At 44.4% G+C, this 21196-nt stretch overlaps 2 protein-coding genes across 3 annotated transcripts; both read right to left on the reverse strand.

Moving 5' to 3' along the window:
* Positions 1-568: 568 nt before the first annotated feature.
* Positions 569-6871, reverse strand: LOC125550474 (phosphatidylinositol transfer protein PDR17-like). Its single transcript, XM_048713474.1, has 6 exons — positions 6495-6871; positions 2899-2988; positions 1740-1916; positions 1560-1658; positions 1217-1462; positions 569-1058 (listed from the first exon to the last, which is right to left on the reverse strand). Exons 2-6 carry the CDS (start codon positions 2959-2961, stop codon positions 765-767), a joined length of 879 nt encoding a protein of 292 aa, XP_048569431.1. The 5' UTR covers positions 2962-2988; positions 6495-6871; the 3' UTR covers positions 569-764.
* Positions 6872-8461: 1590 nt separating this feature from the next.
* Positions 8462-12488, reverse strand: LOC125550475 (phosphatidylinositol transfer protein PDR17-like). Of its 2 annotated transcripts, XM_048713476.1 has the most exons (7): positions 12283-12488; positions 12058-12206; positions 10558-10647; positions 9620-9796; positions 9419-9517; positions 9092-9337; positions 8462-8976 (listed from the first exon to the last, which is right to left on the reverse strand). In XM_048713476.1, exons 3-7 carry the CDS (start codon positions 10618-10620, stop codon positions 8683-8685), a joined length of 879 nt encoding a protein of 292 aa, XP_048569433.1. In that variant the 5' UTR covers positions 10621-10647; positions 12058-12206; positions 12283-12488; the 3' UTR covers positions 8462-8682. The 2 variants fall into 2 exon arrangements, with proteins under 2 accessions (XP_048569433.1, XP_048569432.1); XM_048713475.1 differs by having other exon boundaries at positions 12058-12488.
* Between the last annotated feature and the right edge of the window lie 8708 nt (positions 12489-21196).

The raw sequence follows: 21196 nt of genomic DNA on the forward strand, positions 1-21196 counted from the left end.
AGCCGAGCACGAGTAGTTCAATGCATCATCAGAATATGAATGGGAAAGAAATCCAGCACATCAGTTGTCAATCCAGCAGCAAGACAGCAAGAACAGGGAATGAAAAGTGGATCAAGAAAAATCTCCGTACGTACCAGGATCGACCGGGAGAGGAGAGGAGCCCCAGGGAGACGGACCAGGCCTGCGACTATGACCAAGAACGTGGGATTGCGAGATTTACCGACGCAATGCCGGCAAGACCTGACCTGCACAGGCGTCGCTGGCTGGCGTTATTAAAAAGGGAGATGCCGAGAGAGTTGGAGCGGGAGCGGGAGCGAGGGAATAGTCAAAGCGAGGGAGTGGGAGACAGAGGGAGGAGTTGAGGACGCAACACCGAAACGAAGCCTTGGATTGGATCTGTGGAATCACGCAATTGGTGTTGATGTTGCGGTTGAGTGTCAGCTTGTGGACGGTGAAGCGCTCTGGGGAGTAACATGCCGGCATCGCTGGCATGCGCCAAAGGGCTTTGGATTCTTCAGTGCGTCAAATTCTTGGCCAAGGGAATATGATTTTGTTGTGAGATCACTTATTTGGGGATAGACTAGTAGTAACTATTTTTGTAACATCACAAGCGAGATATTCTGCAGTTACATTTATTTATCCAAGCATCCTCAACATATCTATACATTCCTCTTTCAGAGCCGTACCGAGAACCGTGGCAACGGCTTACTGAAGCTCCTCAACCAACTTTTGCAATAACAGATAAGATGGCTGGCCGATGCTCCTCAACTCGCTTTAGCAACAATTAGTGACGGCTGCGGCTTAACCTCAGGAACCGAGTCCACGTTGATGACATGGTTAACATCTGCTGCCCAAAAGCTTGCCGTTTTGATGTCATCCTTTGTCATCAACTTGGAGTAATCTTCATGGTTGTACACGGCATTGTTCTTCCCTCCAAACTCCGCAGGAAGGACTTCTGGATCAATGTGGTTGTACATTGTCTTCATGCTCTCTTCGTTCTCCTTGTACACAAAGTTCAGCTTCTGGGCTGATTTCGGGTCAACCAGTACTTTGAGAACCTGAAAGCATTTGAAACATTCAAGTTGGAAAATAAGTATGGTACCTTTTTGTATCGGTCAATAGCTGTTCTTAAGAAATAAATGAAAGTGCTTCCTGATAAAAATGAGGCATGCAAGACTACGTTTATGAAGCGGTAACTTCCGAAAAAAGCCTACACCTTGAAAGAAGCCTCAAATACTTTGGGCGGATTGAACAGAAACGCAATTGAAAGCCTCTCCGGGTAATGGTTTTGCAGGACATTCATACAGTCTCTGGCAGTCTTGAAGGGGGTCGCATGGGCCAGTGTCCATCCTGTGAAGTCTATCAGCCACACCATTTTGTCATGACCTTCAGGCAGGCTGAGGACTGCATTCTCCAAGGTATATACAAGATATTGCAACTGCCCTTCGTGAGACGATGTATTCTGAAATTGTGTAAAAATGTTATACATGTGAGTTCTAGCTAGGACAAGCAAGCTAGAGGGTGACAGTTCTGAAGCTAGGAACATGTTGACTTCTTACCTGCTTTGCGGGTCTCATTACAACCACAGTTCTGCCCTCTCTATCTGTGAAAGTTGCCCTGTACATTTTACCTGTTTCTGCTTCAACGGAAACATCCGGCTGAAATGAGGAATAAGACAATTAACGGAGAGTTTAGCAACTTGATGAATAGAAACAAGGAAAGTGAAAAAGAAAAACTACCCAGCGAATATCCTCAGGTCTCTTAGTTGCCCTCCACTTGAGACTTTCTTTCAGCATTTTTCTAGACTTGTCAACATTCCAGTTGCGGGCGTCGAGATATCTTATCAAGCATGCTTCATCGCAATATTTTTCTCCACGGCTAGATAAAGACCCAAGAGCAGCTCTTAGTTCCTTGATCTGTTCCCAGGAGATTGTTACATGAGAGAATTGACGAGAAAATAGTAGACATCTTTGAATTAACAGATTAGAATAATAAATACGTGTAAACCCTGTATGCTTTATACAGATAACAATGAACACAAGTTCCTTGAACTAGTATTTTTTTTTATCACCGTAGGCCCCTTACGAGCTTCCAGTAAGTGGAAAGATGAAAATGACTCTGCAGGCTCTGGTTCAAAAGGGGATTATGGTGATTCTGCTGCAACATACAGGTGTATGTACAGCTAGATGAAAGAATGCATGGTCAGACATTTCGAACTCCTAAAATTCTACATTGTGGGATTTTGTGCAAAAAAAAATTGAACTAGTAGACTACGTGAACTCTGTATTGCTGACAAAAGACTATGCTTAGTAAGACACATTTTTTCAAATGGTCATTATCATCAGAGGGTGAGATGTGATCATCCTTGCGAGGAAGTATCTGAAGTACATTATACAGCTGGATTGATGCGTTTATATTTCTTTAAGCAGAACAAGATACACAAACTCCACATAACTTTGTAATCGTGGAGTTGTCTGTGCATAAAACAGAGAATCGTTATCATGGAGAAACAAATATTCCATGAAAGGTGAAGATGTAATGACAGCAAAATTAACTCATAACACAAGGACCGAGAATAAGCTGTTTGGGTCACAATAAATATAGTATGTATGTAGGAGATAAATTGACATGGTGTCCCTTTCTTCTTGATTTACCATGACATGATCTTTCAGGATTCTACTTGGCTATATTACAGTTTGACCATTTTCATTTTATTACAAATGCAACTAAGGTTGAAGCCGGAGATAGACAAATTAATGCAGCCACCACGATTTTTTTTACCTTTTCTTTTTCTTGTTAGGATGGGGGTCAACATTGTAATTTATTTACTAGAAGCCATAAAATCTGCATGCTAATAGTTCCACAAGGTAACCAGAATATGATAATTTTCAAAAATACCTTTGCTTGTCTCTGTTCAGCATCATCTGAATCGAAATGAGAAGCTTGCTTTTTCCGAAACATGTTCCCTTTAAATCAATGATGCTCAACCTTTAAACAGAAAATATATTTGGAACAAAATTAGGTGACAGTGGCCAACCCTTGTGCAAACCCACTTCAAATGTTTGAGTGCAGTTACATTTTAAATAGTACGTGCAAGAACTATCAAACATCTATTAAAGAATAACAGAATTTGAAATGATGGTCAATTAATATACATGCCTGATTCTGCACAATTGATACGAATGCATATGTATGAAAAATATAATTTCTTGTTTGACCAGACTTCCAAATAAGTTTATAGTGGCTTTTGAGAGAAACATAAAACTAGACTGGATGAAAAATATCAAGACTCTGAAAGTTGGTCGCAAATCCAACGAGAGATGCTTGATGTTATCTTACTTTTGTTTTGGTATTGTAAAAACTTCAACCACAGCACTATAAAATGGCAATTACAGTTGCTCACAAGGTGATAATAATTCAAACTTCTCTCGTTGCTGGCAGCGCTGATTCAAACTTCTTTAAGTTTGACCAAGCCTAGAAGAAATATATTGACATCTACAACACCAAACTAATTTTGATACAATCATCAAAAAATATATTTTCACACTATAAATATTTGATGTTATAGTTTCTGGGTAATTTTTTCTACAAGCTTGGTCAAATATGGAGAAGTTTGACTTGCGACATAGCTAGAACTTCAAATAGTTTGAAACGAAGTGCGTAAATATTCATACTCCAAAGTGTATATGTCTGAAGATTACCAAACAATGAATCCTACCTACCATTACTGCAAACTCTGACTAAATTATAGACCACAAATATTTGAATCCATTTCCACATAAATCAATAAGAGCATTAACCTCAAATTGTCTCTATCAGTGCAAGGCGATGGTTGCCTACTTCCCCTAGTTGACACTATCATGTACCAGTTCAGTACGTACACCAGCCAAATGTCAAGCCTATTGACGTTGTCCTAGTCACTGTACCAGACTATGAATCGCGAAACACCAGCAGTTCACTCAATGAACCCTAGAAAGATCTGCTGTCGATCTCCTGTAACGCACAATACGGCAATTGAAGTTGGACGAAAGGTGATAACAATATACCCTATCCATTTCAAATCATTTGAGTTTGATCAACATCTGTAACACCAAATTATTTTCTTTAGATTCATCATAAAATATATTTCCTGACGATATATATTTAACATTGTGGATACTAGCCCATTTTTGTATGAACTTAGTGAAATATATTAACACATTTTTCTACAAACTTGACTCCGAACAAAGCTATAACTTCATATAATCTGAAACGGGCCATATAAAGAGATTGTCTTGAGTTCTCCAATCCACGCACCCCCCGCTCTCGCGAAACCCTACCCTCCCGCGCCGCCACCCGCGAGGCGGCCGGGGAGGGCTCCCAGATCCTCCCGCCGCGAGCTTCCCCTCCTCCCTCCTCCCTCGCCGCCGCCAGGGGGGGCGACCAACGCCGGCGCCGGCGGGCTTGTTCTTCCTCCGGCGCGACGGGGTGGCGCGGGGTGCTTTTTCGGGTGTGGGCACGTGGCGGCGCGGCATGGCGGCGTGCGGCCTCCTGGCGGGCGTGGCGCTGCGTGGCCGGCTGCGCGGCGGAGCGCGCCTCGCCGTGGCGCCTGGATCCGTCCGGCAGGCGGCGTGGGCGGCGGCTGGGGTCCGGCCTCAGGCTCCCGGCGGCTGCGTTGGTTCCTCTCCGTCGCGGGCGTGCGGTGGTGGTGCGGCTCGGTTGGTGGCGGTCCGGCGACCTGGTGGTGGTGGCCGGCGGTGCGCGTGGAGGTGGTGCTTCCACTTGGCGGCTCTCTGTGCGGGGAGGCAGGGGAGCGGCTTGGACAGGGGCGGCGCCGCCGACAGCGTGCCGGCTGCAGCGCGAAGGCGGGAACTTTATGGGCCTCAGAGATCCTTGCCGGGCCTGTGCGGCCACAGGCCTGGTATGTTCCCGTTATTGCGTCCGGTCAGCTACCGTCATTAACGGTGGAGATGGGGCCCTCCTGCGTGCCGACGGTGTTGCTGCCCTAGTCCCGGCTCCTCTTCTTCATTGTGCAGGCCATGCTTCACGGTGCCGTGGTGAGACAGCGTGGGTAGCTTCATGGCCGGGTTGACGCAGGGTGGTGGTCAATTTGGTGGTGAGCTCCGGAGTGCCTGAGGTGAAGGTTGGGATCGGGAGAAATCCCTGTTGGCTTGGCCGACACCGACACGGTGGCGCATGAGGGTGCCGCCGGACCTTCCTGGAGGGCGTCGGGGCTATCCTTCCTCTCTCCTCACCGCATACCGGGGAAACCCTTGGCAGCAGCGTCGTCATCGTCGCGTCCCTTCTTATTGGAGGTGCTTCGGAGGCTCGAAGCTTGGTGGGCGATCTCCGGTGGATGCAGCGGCCACGAGGCTTCTTCGTTTTTTGTCGATCCGCCGTTGTCGGCATTTGTTTCTCTTGTATTTTCTCTTTCATTCCTTTTGGGCGTGTCTGTGCTGCTTCCGCCCCAGCACCTATCGTTGGTTGTCCCGGTTGGTTGCTTTGTATACAAAATGGGGGGAAACCCTTTTTCGGTAATTTGAAACGGAGCGAGTGTTTAGATTTCTAGCCTATTAATGCATAGTATACTTTGTGTGTCAATATTCATACTTCAGACTACCATACAATGAATCTTACCATATTGTCAAGTCCGAAGGGATTGTAGACCACAAACATTTTTTGCATAAATAAGCAAGACATTGATTTATAAATTGTCTCTATCAGCGCAAAACGATGGGTGCCTCTTTCCCTTATTTTGCTATCATGCATGTATCATTTCGGCACGTACAGCAGCCAAATGTCAAGCCTGTTGACGTCGTCCTAATCACTACTGTACCACACTATGACACCGAAAACACAAGCAATTTCGCTGAATGGAAAAGCACAACCCCTAGGGAGAATCTGCTGTCGATCTCCTCTAGAAACAATCGTGGTATCTGTCAAGCAGTGCTAACAAAGGCCAAGTAAACCTATGGTAGTTGTAACATGGCACCAGGTCGGATCGCAACATCCGTTTTTTCAAATCACGTGGCCGGGAAATGCACGTAAGTGGTAAGTATTATTGCCCGACTTTGACCTTTAAGGGGAAAGTTCGTGGAAGCTGAAGGTTCAACACGTTACTTTTATCATTTCGATGCGCAGAAATCCCGGATCTCCTAAGGCAGCATGAATCAGAAAGAAGAAGACGGGTGGGCTCATAAGAAAATAGGCTGAAGATTTCTGAATACTTAAAGCTTTCCCCACTAAAAGATGAACATGTTCTGATGTTCATAGTTTCATACACGCAGAGTCACAGTTACATGGAACAGAGAATGACAGATTCCTGATGAATGGTTTCACAGAGACAAGCGCAAGATCATGAATCACCAAGGGCAGGGAATATAACCCGAGCACGAGTAATTGAATACATAATCAGAACATGATTGGGCAAGAATCCACCACAGCAGTTGTCAATCCAGCAGGACAAACAAGAACAATAAATGAAAACTGAATCAAGAAAAAATCTCCATGCGTACCAGGATCGACCTCGACGGGAGCCCCGGGAGACGAACAAGACCTGCGACGATGACCAAGAACCGGGGTTCCGAGAGTCCCTGGCGCAATGGCGGCGAGCCCTGGACTGGCGTTAAAAGGAGAGATGTCGATAGAGTTGGGCTGGACTTTTCTCCTCCAGCTGAGTCCTGACCTCTCGGAGGGACAGAGGGAGGAGCTGGGCCGGGGAAGGAAGCGACACCGAAACGACGGCGTGGAATGAATCTGTGGAATCTCACGCCACTGCTGTTGATGTTGCGATGGGGAGGGATTTGGAGGAGCCGGCCATTAAGGGGTCAGCTTGTGGACGATGAAGAGCTTTGCGGAGCGGTTAATGACTTGCGCCAAAGTGCTTTGCATTCTGACGTGTGGGATCGGGTCCGGTGGCAAGACTTTCGTAGTGGACATCGCATCCCACCAGATGTGTGACGGGGCCCGTACTGCATGCATGTGAACGGCACGGGGACCCCCAAAATATCGTCTCTTTCGGCACAGGGGAAGGTCGGCAGTCCACGATACGGTACTAACTCCGTATTGTTTGTGCCAAACTTTGACCATAGATTTAAGTAAAAAAATAATAATGCATGTCATCAAAAATTATATCATTTGATTCGTATTTGAACATAGTTTTCAGTGGCATTATTTTTGGTTACATGCATTAACATTTTGTTAGTTAAATCTAAGGTCGAAATTTAGCATAATGTGCGAACGAGACCAGTAAACCAGGACTGAGGTAGTACTTGATATGGTCCCTACACTGTCTCGTAGGATGTGCGTCTGTTTGTATCAAAAATGCGTTTCATTGAATTCATATTTGAACAAAAATTAAAATTTATCTTTGTTTGTCGCATAATTTATATTTTGTTGATCAAATCGAAGAGCTAAAAATATATGCACACCAACAAACAAGATCCTTTCGATCTACGTTATTCTTCATCGACGGCGGTTGCTGTTCTGGTGCGCTAGTCCTATGGGGCCTTAGCACGACGACTTCCCAACTGTCTACTACAACAAGTTGTGCCCAACCCCAGCGATGGAGGGGCGATGATAGCGGAGCACCTTCGGCTTGCTTTAGTCCTTGTAGTCGTCGGTAGGTATGAATTTGGATGTAATTTTTATTATTTATGGTGTTCATTGTACTACTGTGATCGAGGATGGATAGATTGAAAGTTTTCTGGAAAAAAAAAACAAGGACAGGGAGTGTACAACAATACAGCATATGAACTTCGTTAGCTCCAATTACGTCAGAGTTTTTGAACTTTGATTGCCTCCAGACACTTTGGGAGTAGTGTGATAAACCCAAAATCCAAGTTGTAAAAAGAAAGCACAATCTTGTGAAAATCCGCAAAATGTGCACTAAGGTCACTTTCAATCACCTTTCCAAAAGGACCACTAAAACTCCATAGGACAACCATCCGGCCCTGCCGCCTTATTACGCCTTATTACACTCCATCTGAAAGACCGGTTGTCTAATTCTATTGTTCCGTGAACTCTGTCGTAAAATAGCTCTCACCGACCTGGTGTACATCATCAACGACTAGATAAACATAAATTTTAAGTCTAGGAGACACCAATGAACATCCAAAACCTTGACACCCACTCCTGTCCTTGAACACTTCATGGATGTCCCCTCTCTTGGCTCGACCATTGTCTCCGCAAACTTTGCCTCACAACCCTAACCACTCCGACAAGATCACGAGATTGATTATGAATTGATTGCGAGTTTGCAACCAGAGAGAAAAGCAGTTACATATGAATATTAAAAAGAGATCATAGACATGAGGTTTCTCTATGACCATCATCTTTTCATATATATGGAGTTTTTTTGCGGAGGGTATATATGGAGTAACTTGGGGAAATGGTAAAAACAAATTCGATTAATATTCCTGAAATGGCTGCTGCATATTACAAATTTAAGTGTATAATAAAATACAGATGGAAGACGGGTAAATAATAAGTGAATTATTCTTTAGTGTTTCAAATTATTGGCCAACGGAATATGGAACTGTTGTGAGATCACTTGTTTGGGGATATACTAGTAATAACTATTTTTGTAACATCACATGCAAGATATTGCAGTTACATTTATTTATCCAAGCATCCTCAACGTATCGATATATATATATTCCTCTTTTAGAGCTGTGAACCGTCACATTGGCTCGCTGATGTTCCTCAACTTGCTTTAGCAACAATCGGTGACGACTGCGGTATGACCTGAGGCACCGAGCCCCCGTTTACGGCATGGCTACCATCTGCTGCCCAAAAGCTTGTTGTTTTGGTGTCATCCTTTGTCATCAACTTAGAGTAATCCTCATGGTTGTACACCACAATGTTCTTCCCTCCAAACTCCACCGGAAGGACTTCTGGATCAATGTGCTTGTACATGGTCTTCATACTTTCCTCGTTGTCCTTGTAAACAAAGTTGACTTTCTGGATTGATTTCGGGTCAAGGAATACTTTTATAACCTGAAACCATTTGAAACATTTCAGTTGGAACATCATAAACACAGAATATAGCTCTTTTCGAAAATCTTTCTGAACAGAATCAGGGTAATGAAAGGATGGTGTTCAGAGGCAACACCTTAAAGAAAGCCTCAAATACTTTTGGGGGGTTGAACAAAAACGCAACTGAAAGCCTCTCAGGGTAATGGTTTTGCAGGATATTTGCACTGTCTCTGGCAGTCTTTATGGGGGTTGCATTGGCCAGCGTCCATCCTGTGAAGTCTATCAACCACACCATTTTGTCTAGACCCTGAGGCAGGCTGAGAACTGCATTCTCCAAGGTATATATAAGATACCGAAGCTGCCCTTCATGAGACGATGTATTCTGAAATTGTTTAAAAAATATTATGCAGGTGAATTCGAGGTTAAGGAAGCCATAGGCCCACAAAAAACAGCAAGTGCTTACCTGCTTTGCAGGTCTCATAATAACGACAGTTCTCCCCTCTCTATCTGTGAAAGTTGCCCTGTACATTTTACCTGTTTCTGCTTCCACAGAAACATCAGGCTGAAATGAAAATGAAAACAATCAAAAGAATGCTTGGTTACTTGGTCAAGTTTTTGGAATGAAATCACTTGAGCATTTCAAGGAAGGAAAATGCATATTTACCCAGCGAATATCCTCAGGCTTGCTAGCTGCCCTCCACTTGAGACTTTCTTCCAACATTTTCCTAGACTTGTCAACATTCCAGTTGCGGGCTTCGAGATACCTAGCCAAGCATGCTTCACTGCAGTACTTGTCGCCACGGGCAGACGCAGGCCCAAGTGCAGCTCTCAGTTCGTTGATCTGCTCACGGAAGATTGTTTCATGAGAAATGGACGAAAAAACAGTAGTATATATGTTTAACCAAGATGAAGATACCAAGGTAGTTTTCTCTTTGACAAGAACTAGTATGCATCGATATTGCTTACGGGCTTCCGCTGAACTGGAAACATCTAAAGGATTCATAATAGAGCTTCTACAGTCTCGATACGGAAGGGAGCTATGTTGAATCAGTTACAACATACATTTGTATCAAAAGAAGCACATGTAAAAAAGCTTGTGTACATTTCACACTCTTAAAGAGTAAAAATGCTACATTACGGGCTTTTATGCAAAACAGAATATCATTCAGTAGTCTACGTAAGATCTGAACTACCACAAAAAATTATGCAAAGAGACATATTGTCACAGTATCATTCCCGTCGCAACATAAGACATGACAATCCTTTGTGAGGGAGTATGTCAAACTATTTGTCTCGCATCAAATAAATAATATATAGGTGATAACTTACATATATCTGCCTTTGTTCTTCATTTATTAAGCCAGAACCATTCGGGCTACTATGCTATATTCAGGTTCAAAGTTTTGCCCATGTTAACTTGTTTAGATATCCTTTCCGGAAAGAAAAAAACTTGTTTTGATATTCACATAAGATGGAAGCTTGATAAAAACCTTGGAAAGAAACTAATGAATCCACCATCATTGTATATATTAGTACCTAGAACATGTACTTTACATGGTAATAGTTCTACAGCATAACCAAAACCTGACTTTCAATTAGTACCTTTGCTTGTCGCTGCTCAGCATCATCTGAATTGAAATGAGAAGTGTGCTTCCTACGAAACATGTTGTCTTCAACTTACTGAGGTTCAACCTTCAAGTGTGAAATGACGACAAATTAACATACATATTAGATGAGTAGATAATTGAATGCAGTTGTACTTTCTATTTGACTAAATTTCAAACATAAGTTCGTCATTACTTTTGAGAGGAAGTGGCTTCAAATCTGACCAAGTTGGCATGAGTCAAGAGATCATGTAGTGAGATTATTGATATTATCTCTGTTTTTCTTCCTATTACAACAGTTCGCAGATAACACTAAAAATGGCAATTAAATTTGGACAAAAAAGACCATGATGTTTCAAGCTGGACAAAAATGACCATAATAATGTAATTATATTTCTAGTGTTCTACTACTACATAATGCTGTAGAATGAACAGCATAAGTAAGCTCTTTTGTGTGCCAATGCAAAAATTACCACACTATAAGGTCTTACCATCCTGGTAAGTCTAAATGAACCATAGACCACAAGCATTTGGATCCATTTCAGCAAGCATAAATAAGCGCACTTGCTCTAACTACTGTCTCCGTCGCAGAAAAAGTATGGGTGCATCTTCCCCTTATTTTCCGTCACACATCAATTAAGAGGGTCAGAAAATGTGGTAAGCCTACAAAGCTCACGTCGTGATCAACTGTCCCAGCAGACTACAACAGGCAACGACAAGTGACCGTACTCCATCCATGAACAAGTCCAAGACCTCTAGAAAAAGTTGCATTGTTCTAGGCCGGCACCAGATCAGATGGGCCTAAAAACATCTGTTTTCTAATCACGTGGCAGGAAAACGTGCGTGAGGTTTCACATGCTGCCACCGTGAGTGGATCGCACCACGGTCCGCGGTGCGTGGAGGAATCCCTGTTTTCTACTATCAGTAGCTGACAAGAAGAGATAGAGGGGCGGCCTTTATTGGTACTAGTTAATTGTTAGGGCGGCCTTAATAGCAGCCCTGATGCAACTCTGACTTGTTAATTGTCACCCCAACTTTTGACTTCTAATGCAGAAGGTTGTGGAGAGATGAAGGTTTCCACATGTTACTTTTACCATCTACTAGTACATAACTCTGTGTTGGTTCATAAATCTTCAGCAAAGAAGCATCAAGATTTATGAGTTCCTAAATCTGTACTGCTGATGCTAGCATGTTTATTTCCTTCTAAAAAGATGCTGCCCTAACAATTAACTAATGCCTGCAGAGTTACAGTATACAGTAAAATAGCAGGGGTTTTCAGATGAACAGAGCCTGATGGATTTCAGGTGGATGGTTTCAGAGTTTTTCAGACACAAGCACAGGATTTACCAATCGGCAGGGGAACGTAGCGAGCAGGAGTGGCTCAATATCATCAGAACATGAACGGGGAAGAATCAACTGAATAATTTTCCAGGCAGGCAGGTAACAAGAACAAGAAATGGAAAAGGAATCAAGAAATAAGGAGAAAAGTTCCCCGTACCAGGAGAAGAAGCCCCGGGGAGAAGACGAACCGGACCTGCACCTCGGCAACTCAGGCTCCGGGAATCACCCACGGAACGGCGGCGAGGAAGGAGCTGGCCGGCGCTGGCTGGGAGTTGGACGGCGCTCTCCTCCTCCTCCTCCTGCCGTCTAGGGGCGCAAGAATAAACAACACGAGAGAGACAAAGGGCGGAGAGGCGGACTGACTGGGGAGGCAACACCGCACCAACGCCGTGGAGTGGAGGTTGCGCGGAATGAATCACGCGCTTGCGATGAGCGGGGGTTCGGGGGAGCACGCGCACGCGCACGCCATTGGAGGCAGGGTCGTTGTGGTTGGCCTCGCCGGGAGCGGGTTATTGCTGCGTCGCCGGTGTAGCGGACCCGTTTGTTTGGGTTCTGCTGGTCCGGTCGCGGTGAACCGAACGACGGGTGCGATTTGCAGGCCAAGGGTAACTCTTTCAACGGGAGCTGCCGTGAAACCGACGGGGCGTGGTACACGACTGCGGACAGCGCCGGGGACGTTCGGTACTGTCACTCTTTGAACGAGCGAGATTGTACATTGCACAAAAGAGACCGATCGATCACCTTTCGAAGTTTGCGGTGGACAATCAACCGCATCATCTTCACTGCATTTATGAGATGAGATGGAAAACGCTGGCATTCACCCGACTGATAACTATCCGCGCGACTCGACGGTCGACTTACCCGGTTGTCGGATCCGAGATTGATTCAACGCATACACACAAAGCGATTCTTAATCCAACCGGTTTGCGGCATGGGTCATGTTGCACGCTCTCGAGTGCAACTTGGCTCATGTTGTGGAGAGTTCCACGGCCTCATACACATGGCATGTGCCCCTGTGGGCCCGATGTGCCGCTCTTCATCTTTGGCTTATCCTCTGGTCTCTTCCACACACTTTGTCTCATCCTTGCCTTATCCCTTCCTGCACTCGTCATCGTGTAGCTCCCCTCCGTATCTCGTTTGTACATAGAGCCGGTGCCGACCAGATGCGTGGGGCCTGCTGTTGGCTCACGTAAGGCGAGAAATAGAAAAGAAAGCAGTGTCGAGACAGCTCATTTAGCGCGCCGAGATTGAAAATATGGGGAAGAAAAGAAGCGCACCCCAAGTATTGAACCCTAGTCACAGGGGCAACACCGGCGCTGCTAAACACTGTGATCGCTTCCAATTACTGTTTAGTAGTAGGACCGCAGCCTACTGGAGGCGATCGGAGCCGGTTTTCTCCGTTTTTTCTTTCTTTTTCGTTTTCTTTGCTTTTATTTATTTTTTCTTCTCCATTTTTTTATTTTTTTTCATTCTGCATTCTTTTATACATGATCAATATTTTTCTAACTACTTGTTCAATATTTTTTAGATACTTGTTCAACAATTTTTATATACATGATCAACATTTCTCAAATACTCGTTCAACATTTCTCAGATACTTGTTCAACATTTTTATATACATGATTAACATTTCTTCAAATACTCGTTCAACATTTTTTAAATACTTGTTCAACACTTATATATACATGATCAACATTTCTTAAAATACTCGTCAACATTTTTCAAATACTCATTCAACATTTCTTAATACTCATTCAACATTTTTTCAAATACTTGTTAAATATTCTTAATACTTATTCAACATTTTTCAAATGCTCGTTCAACATTTTTAGGACTAACTTTATGTACTCCTAGGAGTATGTACTGCCATCTTCAATATACCTTGTATACGCGTTGATTATACCTCTTTATCATTCTTAATATACTTCATTAAATATTCTAAAATACCTTATTACGAGTTCCGCTGAAAAAATATCAAACGAGCAACCCAAATCCGTCACCCCACCCCGCTACCGCCGACAGACCCACCACCATGTGGCACGGGATGTGGAGCTCCGGCCGCGGCGCCAGAAGTGGTGAGGACCCCGAGCGGAAGCGCTGCGTCGCCGCCGATGCGGCAAGGAAGCGCTCCACCCGGCAGCACACAAAGCAGGGAGATGGAGGAGTATGACCGGCGGCAGGCTTGGCTCTTCTATGGCGCGGGCAGCTCCGCCGCATCGGCTAGCTCGCGTATTATGCTCCCGACGATGAAGAGGGAGCCGGAGGAGCTCCCACCGCGTCGGCTAGCTCGCGTATTCTTCTCTCGCCGATGAAGAGGGAGCCAGAGGAGCTCCTGCCACTCCGCGCGGTGAAGAGGGAGCCGGAGGCGGAGCGGCGGGGTGCCGACGTCGTCGTGCCGGAGGAACTCCCCCCCTTCCGATGCGGATGCCATTGAGGCAGCCACAGCGCCGCCGCCGGGACGAGGAACTCGACGCCGTCCTGTACGAGCAGGGACTCACGATGGCACGCGATTTCAATGACAACATGGCCGCGTGGTGCCATGAAGCCACCGGCGCAGGATGCCATCTTCGTCGACCTCACCTCCGACGATGACGATTGATGATCTCCATTGTTGCAGCGTCGCCGCTGCACCCTGATGTCTACTACACAACCTTTTTCTTGTAGACGTTGTTGGTGTTGGAAATATGCCCTAGAGGCAATAATAAATTAGTTATTATTATATTTCCTTGTTCATGATAATCGTTTATTATCCATGCTAGAATTGTATTGATAGGAAACTCAGATACATGTGTGGATACATAGACAACACCATGTCCCTAGTAAGCCTCTAGTTGACTAGCTCATTGATCAATAGATGGTTACGGTTTCCTGACCATGGACATTGGATGTCATTGATAACGGGATCACATCATTAGGAGAATGATGTGATGGACAAAGACCCAATCCTAAGCCTAGCACAAGATCATGTAGTTCGTATGCTAAAGCTTTTCTAATGTCAAGTATCATTTCCTTAGACCATGAGATTGTGCAACTCCCGGATACCGTAGGAGTGCTTTGGGTGTGCCAAACGTCACAACGTAACTGGGTGGCTATAAAGGTACACTATAGGTATCTCCTAAAGTGTCTATTGGGTTGGCACGAATCGAGACTGGGATTTGTCACTCCGTGTAAACGGAGAGGTATCTCTGGGCCCACTCGGTAGGACATCATCATAATGTGCACAATGTGATCAAGGAGTTGATCACGGGATGATGTGTTACGAAACGAGTAAAGAGACTTGCCGGTAACGAGATTGAACAAGGTATCGGGATACCGACAATCGAATCTCGGCCAAGTATCGTACTGCTAGACAAAGGGAATTGTATACGGGATTGATTAAGTCCTTGACATCGTGGTTCATCCGATGAGATCATCGTGGAACATGTGGGAGCCAACATGGGTATCCAGATCCCGCTGTTGGTTATTGACCGGAGAGTCATCTCGGTCATGTCTGCATGTCTCCCGAACCCGTAGGGTCTACACACTTAAGGTTCGGTGACGCTAGGGTTATAGAGATATTAGTATGTGGTAACCCGAAAGTTGTTCGGAGTCTTGGATGAGATCCCGGACGTCACGAGGAGTTTCGGAATGGTCCGGAGGTAAAGATTTATATATGGGAAGTCTTGTTTTGGTCGCCGGAAAAGTTTCGCGCATTATCGGTATTGTACCGGGAGTGCCGAAAGGGGTCCGGGGGTCCACCAAGGGGGTCCACCTGCCCCGGGGGGCCACATGGGCTGTAGGGGGTGCGCCTTGGCCTACATGGGCCAAGGGCACCAGCCCCAAGAGGCCCATGCGCCAAGAGATAAAAAAAGAGGAAGAGTCCTCAAAGGGGAAGGCACCCCCTAGGTGCCTTGGGGAGGAGGGATTCCTCCCTTGGCCGCCCCCCCTAGGAGATTGCATCTCCTAGGGCCGGCGCCCCCCTAGGCTCCCTATATATATAGTGGGGGAAGGAGGGCCTCTCAATCTAAGCCCTGGCGCCTCCCTCTCCCTCCCATGACACATCTCCCTCCTCCCGCAGCGCTTGGCGAAGCCCTGTTGGAATCCCGCTACTTCCACCACCACGCCGTCGTGCTGCTGGATCTCCATCAACCTCTCCTCCCCCCCTTGCCGGATCAAGAAGGAGGAGACGTCACTGTTCCGTACGTGTGTTGAACGCGGAGGTGTCGTCCGTTCGGCGCTAGGATCATCGGTGATTTGGATCACGACGAGTACGACTCCATCAACCCCGTTCTCTTGAACGCTTCCGCGCGCGATCTACAAGGGTATGTAGATCCACTCCTCCCTCGTTGCTAGATGACTCCATAGATAGATCTTGGTGACACGTAGGAAAATTTTGAATTTATGCTACGTTCCCCAACAGTGGCATCATGAGCTAGGTCTATGCGTAGTTACTATACACGAGTAGAACACAAAGTAGTTGTGGGCGTTGATTTTGTTCAATATGCTTACCGTTACTAGTCCAATCTTGATTCGGCGGCATTGTGGGATGAAGCGGCCCGGACCAACCTTACACGTACGCTTACGTGAGACCGGTTCCACCGACTAACATGCACTAGTTGCATAAGGTGGCTAGCGGGTGTCTGTCTCTCCCACTTTAGTCGGATCGGATTCGATGAAAAGGGTCCTTATGAAGGGTAAATAGCAATTGGCATATCACGTTGTGGTTTTTGCATAGGTAAGAAATGTTCTTGCTAGAAACCCATAGCAGCCACGTAAAACATGCAAACAACAATTAGAGGACGTCTAACTTGTTTTTGCCGGGGTATGCTATGTGATGTGATATGGCCAAAAGGATGTGATGAATGATATATGTGATGTATGAGATTGATCATGTTCTTGTATAGGAATCACGACTTGCATGTCGATGAGTATGACAACCGGCAGGAGCCATAGGAGTTGTCTTTATTTATTTATGACCTGCGTGTCAACATAAACGTCATGTAATTACTTTACTTTATTGCTAACCGGTAGCCATAGAAGTAGAAGTAATAGTTGGCGAGACAACTTCATGAAGACACGATGATGGAGATCATGGTGTCATGCCGGTGACGATGATGATCATGGAGCCCCGAAGATGGAGATCAAAAGGAGCAATATGATATTGGCCATATCATGTCACTATTTGATTGCATATGATGTTTATCATGTTTTTGCATCTTGTTTACTTAGAACGACGGTAGTAAATAAGATGATCCCTCATAATAATTTCAAGAAAGTGTTCCCCCTAACTGTGCACCGTTGCGAAAGTTCGTCGTTTCGAAGCACCACGTGATGATCGGGTGTGATAGATTCTTACGTTCGAATACAACGGGTGTTGACGAGCCTAGCATGTACAGACTTGGCCTCGGAACACATGCAAAACACTTAGGTTAACTTGACGAGCCTAGCATGTACAGACATGGCCTCGGAACACAAGAGACCAAAAGGTCGAGCATGAGTCGTATAGAAGATACGATCAACATGAAGATGTTCACCGATGTTGACTAGTCCGTCTCACGTGATGATCGGACACGGCCTAGTTGACTCGGATCATGTAATCACTTAGATGACTAGAGGGATGTCTATCTGAGTGGGAGTTCACAAGATGAACTTAATTATCCTGAACATAGTCAAAAGGTCTTCGCAAATTATGTCGTAGCTCGCGCTTCAGTTCTACTGTTTAGATATGTTCCTAGAGAAAATTTAGTTGAAAGTTGATAGTAGTAATTATGCGGACTAGGTCCGTAAACTGAGGTTTGTCCTCATTGCTTCATAGAAGGCTTATGTCCTTAATGCACCGCTCAGTGTGCTGAACCTCGAACGTTGTCTATGGATGTTGCGAACATCTGACATACACATTTTGATAACTACGTGATAGTTCAGTTAAACGGCTTAGAGTTGAGGCACCGAAGACGTTTTGAAACGTCGCGAAACATATGAGATGTTTCGAGGGCTGAAATTGGGATTTCAGGCTCGTGCCCACGTCAAGAGGTATAAGACCTCCGACGATTTTCTTAGCCTGCAAACTAAGGGAGAAAAGCTCAATTGTTGAACTTGTGCTCAGATTGTCTGAGTACAACAATCGCTTGAATCGAGTGGGAGTTGATCTTCCAGATGAAATAGTGATGGTTCTCCGAAGTCATTACCACCAGGCTGCTTGAGCTTCGTGATGAACTATAATATATCAGGGACATATATGATGATCCTTGAGATATTCGCGATGTTTGACACCACAAAAGTAGAAATCAAGAAGGAGCATCAATTGTAGATGGTTGGTGAAACCACTAGTTTCAAGAAGGGCAAGGGCAAGAAAGGGATACTTCATGAAATGACAAGTCAGTTGCTGCTCAAGTGAAGAAACCCAAAGTTGAACCCAAGCCCGAGACTAAGTGCTTCTGTAATAAAGGGGAACAGCCACTGGAGCAGAATTACCCTAGATACTTGGTAGATGAGAAGACTGTCGATAGAAGTATATTGGATATACATTATGTTAATGTGTACGTTACTAGTACTCCTAGTAGCACCAGGGTATTAGATACCGGTTCGGTTGCTAAGTGTTAGTAACTCGAAATAAAAGCTACGGAATAAACGGAGACTAGCTAAAGGTGAGCTGACGATATGTGTTGGAAGTGTTTCCAAGGTTGATATGATCAAGCATCGCACGCTCCCTCTACCATCGAGATTGGTATTAAAACCTAAATAATTGTTATTTGGTGTTTGCGTTGAGCATAGACATGATTGGATTATGTCTATCGCGATACGGTTATTCATTTAAGGAGAATAATGGTTACTCTGTTTATTTGAATAATACCTTCAATGGTCTTACGCCTAAAATGAATAGTTTATTGAATCTCGATCGTAGTGATACACATGTTCATGCCAAAATATAGTAATGATAGTACCACCTACTTGTGGCACTTCCACGCAAGTCATATCGGTATAAAATGCATGAAGAAGCTCCATGTTGATGGATCTTTGGGCTCACTTGTTTTGAAAGGTTTGAGACATGCGAACCATGTCTATTGGTGTATATGCATGAAGAAACTCCATGCAAATGGACCGCTTGGACTCACTTGATTTTGAATCACTTGAGACATGCAAATCATACCACATGGGCAAGATGACTGAAAGCCTCATTTTCAGTAAAATGGAACTAGAAAGCAACTTGTTGGAAGTAATACATTTTGATGTGTGCAATCCAATGAGTGCTGAGGCATGTAGTGGATATCGTTATGTTCTTACTTCACAGATGATTTGAGTAGATGTTGAGTATATTTACTTGATGAATCACGAGTCTGAATTATTGAAAGGTTCAAGTAATTTCAGGGTGAAGTTGAAAGATCGTCGTGACAAGAGGATAAAATATCTATGATATGATCATAGAGATGAATATCTGAATTAGGAGTTTGGCACAGAATTAAGACATTGTGGAAATTGTTTCACAACTAATACAGCCTGGAACACCATAGTGTGATGGTGTGTCCGAACATCATAACTGCACCCTATTGGATATGATGCATACCATGATGTCTCTTATCGAATTACCACGATAGTTTATGGGTTAGGCATTAGAGACAACCACATTCACTTTAAAAGGGGCACCACGTAATTTCGATGAGATGACACCGTATGAACTATGGTTTAGGGAAACCTAAGCTGTCATTTCTTAAAAGTTTGGGGCTGTGACGCTTATGTTGAAAAGTTTCAGGCTGATAAGCTCGAACCCAAAGCGGATAAATGCATCTTCATAGGACACCCAAAACAGTTGGGTATACCTCATGTCTCAGATCCGAAAGCAATAAGGGATTGTTTCTGGAATCGGGTCCTTTCTCGAGGAAAAGTTTCTCTCGAAAGAATTGAGTGGGAGGATGGTGGAGACTTGATGAGGTTATTGAACCGTCTCTTCAACTAGTGTGTGGCAGGGAACAGGAAGTTGTTCCTGTGGCACCTACACCAATTGAAGTGGAAGCTTATGATAGTGATCATGAAACTTCAGATCAAGTCACTACCAAACCTCGTGGGATGACAAGGATGCGTACTACTTCAGAGTGGTACGTAGTCCTGTCTTGGAAGTCATGTTGCTAGACAACAATGAACCTACGAGCTATGGAGAAGCGATGGTGGGCCTGGATTCCAAAATGGCTCGAGGCCATATGATCCGAGAGAGGATCCATATATGAAAACAAAGTGTAGACTTTGGGAGAACTACTTGATGGTCGTAAGGCTGTTAGGTACATATGGATTTTAAAAGGAAGACGGACAATGATGGTAAATGTCACCATTAAGAAAGCTCGACTTGTCGTTAAGAAGTTTCCGACAAGTTCAAGGAGTTGACTACGGTGAGACTTTCTCACTCGTAGCTATGCTAAGAGTCTGTTGGAATTATATTAGCGATTACTGCATTATTTATGAAATCTTGCAGATAGGATGTCAAAACATTGTTTCCTCGACGATTTTCTTGAAGAAAGGTTGTATGTGATACAACCGGAAGGTTTTGTCAATCCTGAAAGATGCTAATAAGTATGCAAAGCTCCAGCAATCCTTCTAAGGACTGGAGTAAGCATCTCGGAGTTGGAATGTATGCTTTGATGAGATGATCAAAGATTTTGGGTGTATACAAAGTTTATGAGAAACTTGTATTTCCAAAGAAGTGAGTGGGAGCACTATAGAATTTCTGATGAATATATGTTGTTGACATATTGTTGATCAGAAATGACGTAGAATTTCTGGAAAGCATATAGGGTTATTTGGAAAGTGTTTTTCAATGGAAAGCCTGGATTAAGCTACTTGAACATTGAGCATCAAGATCTATAAGGATAGATCAAAACGCTTAATGGTACTTTCAAATGAGCACATACCTTGACATGAGCTTGAAGGTGATCAAGATGGATCAGTCAAAGAAGGAGTTCTTGCCTGAGTTGTAAGGTATGAAGTTAAGACTTAAAGCTCGACCACGGCAGAATAGAGAGAAAGGACGAAGGTCGTCCCCTATGCTTAAGACATAGGCCCTACAGTATGCTATGCTGTGTACCGCACCTGAAATGTGCCTTGCCATGAGTCAGTCAAGGGGTACAAGAGTGATCCAAGAATGGATCACAAGACAACGGTCAAAGTTATCATTAGTAACTAGTGGACTAAGGAATTTTCTCGATTATGGAGGTGGTAAAAGAGTTCGTCGTAAAGGGTTACGCCGATGCAAACTTTGACACTAATCCAGATTATTCTGAGTAGTAAACTGGATTCGTATAGTGGAACAGTTATTTGGAATAGCTCCAAAT

Source organism: Triticum urartu, chromosome 4, assembly GCF_003073215.2.
Source record: "Triticum urartu cultivar G1812 chromosome 4, Tu2.1, whole genome shotgun sequence".
In the NCBI taxonomy this organism is placed as follows: Eukaryota; Viridiplantae; Streptophyta; class Magnoliopsida; order Poales; family Poaceae; genus Triticum; species Triticum urartu.

What these genes read in the sequence shown, in the direction of transcription:
- LOC125550475 (XM_048713476.1), bottom strand. Translation starts at nt 10,620, where the DNA reads ATGTTTCGTAGGAAGCACACTTCTCATTTCAATTCAGATGATGCTGAG. An exon ending in CTGAGCAGCGACAAGCAAAG is followed by an intron (nt 9,797 to 10,557) that starts GTACTAATTGAA and finishes TTCCGTGAGCAG; the next exon opens with ATCAACGAACTGAGAGCTGC. An exon ending in TATTTGAGGCTTTCTTTAAG is followed by an intron (nt 8,977 to 9,091) that starts GTGTTGCCTCTG and finishes AAATGGTTTCAG; the next exon opens with GTTATAAAAGTATTCCTTGA.
- LOC125550474 (XM_048713474.1), bottom strand. Translation starts at nt 2,961, where the DNA reads ATGTTTCGGAAAAAGCAAGCTTCTCATTTCGATTCAGATGATGCTGAA. An exon ending in TAATGAGACCCGCAAAGCAG is followed by an intron (nt 1,463 to 1,559) that starts GTAAGAAGTCAA and finishes ACACAATTTCAG; the next exon opens with AATACATCGTCTCACGAAGG. An exon ending in TATTTGAGGCTTCTTTCAAG is followed by an intron (nt 1,059 to 1,216) that starts GTGTAGGCTTTT and finishes AAATGCTTTCAG; the next exon opens with GTTCTCAAAGTACTGGTTGA.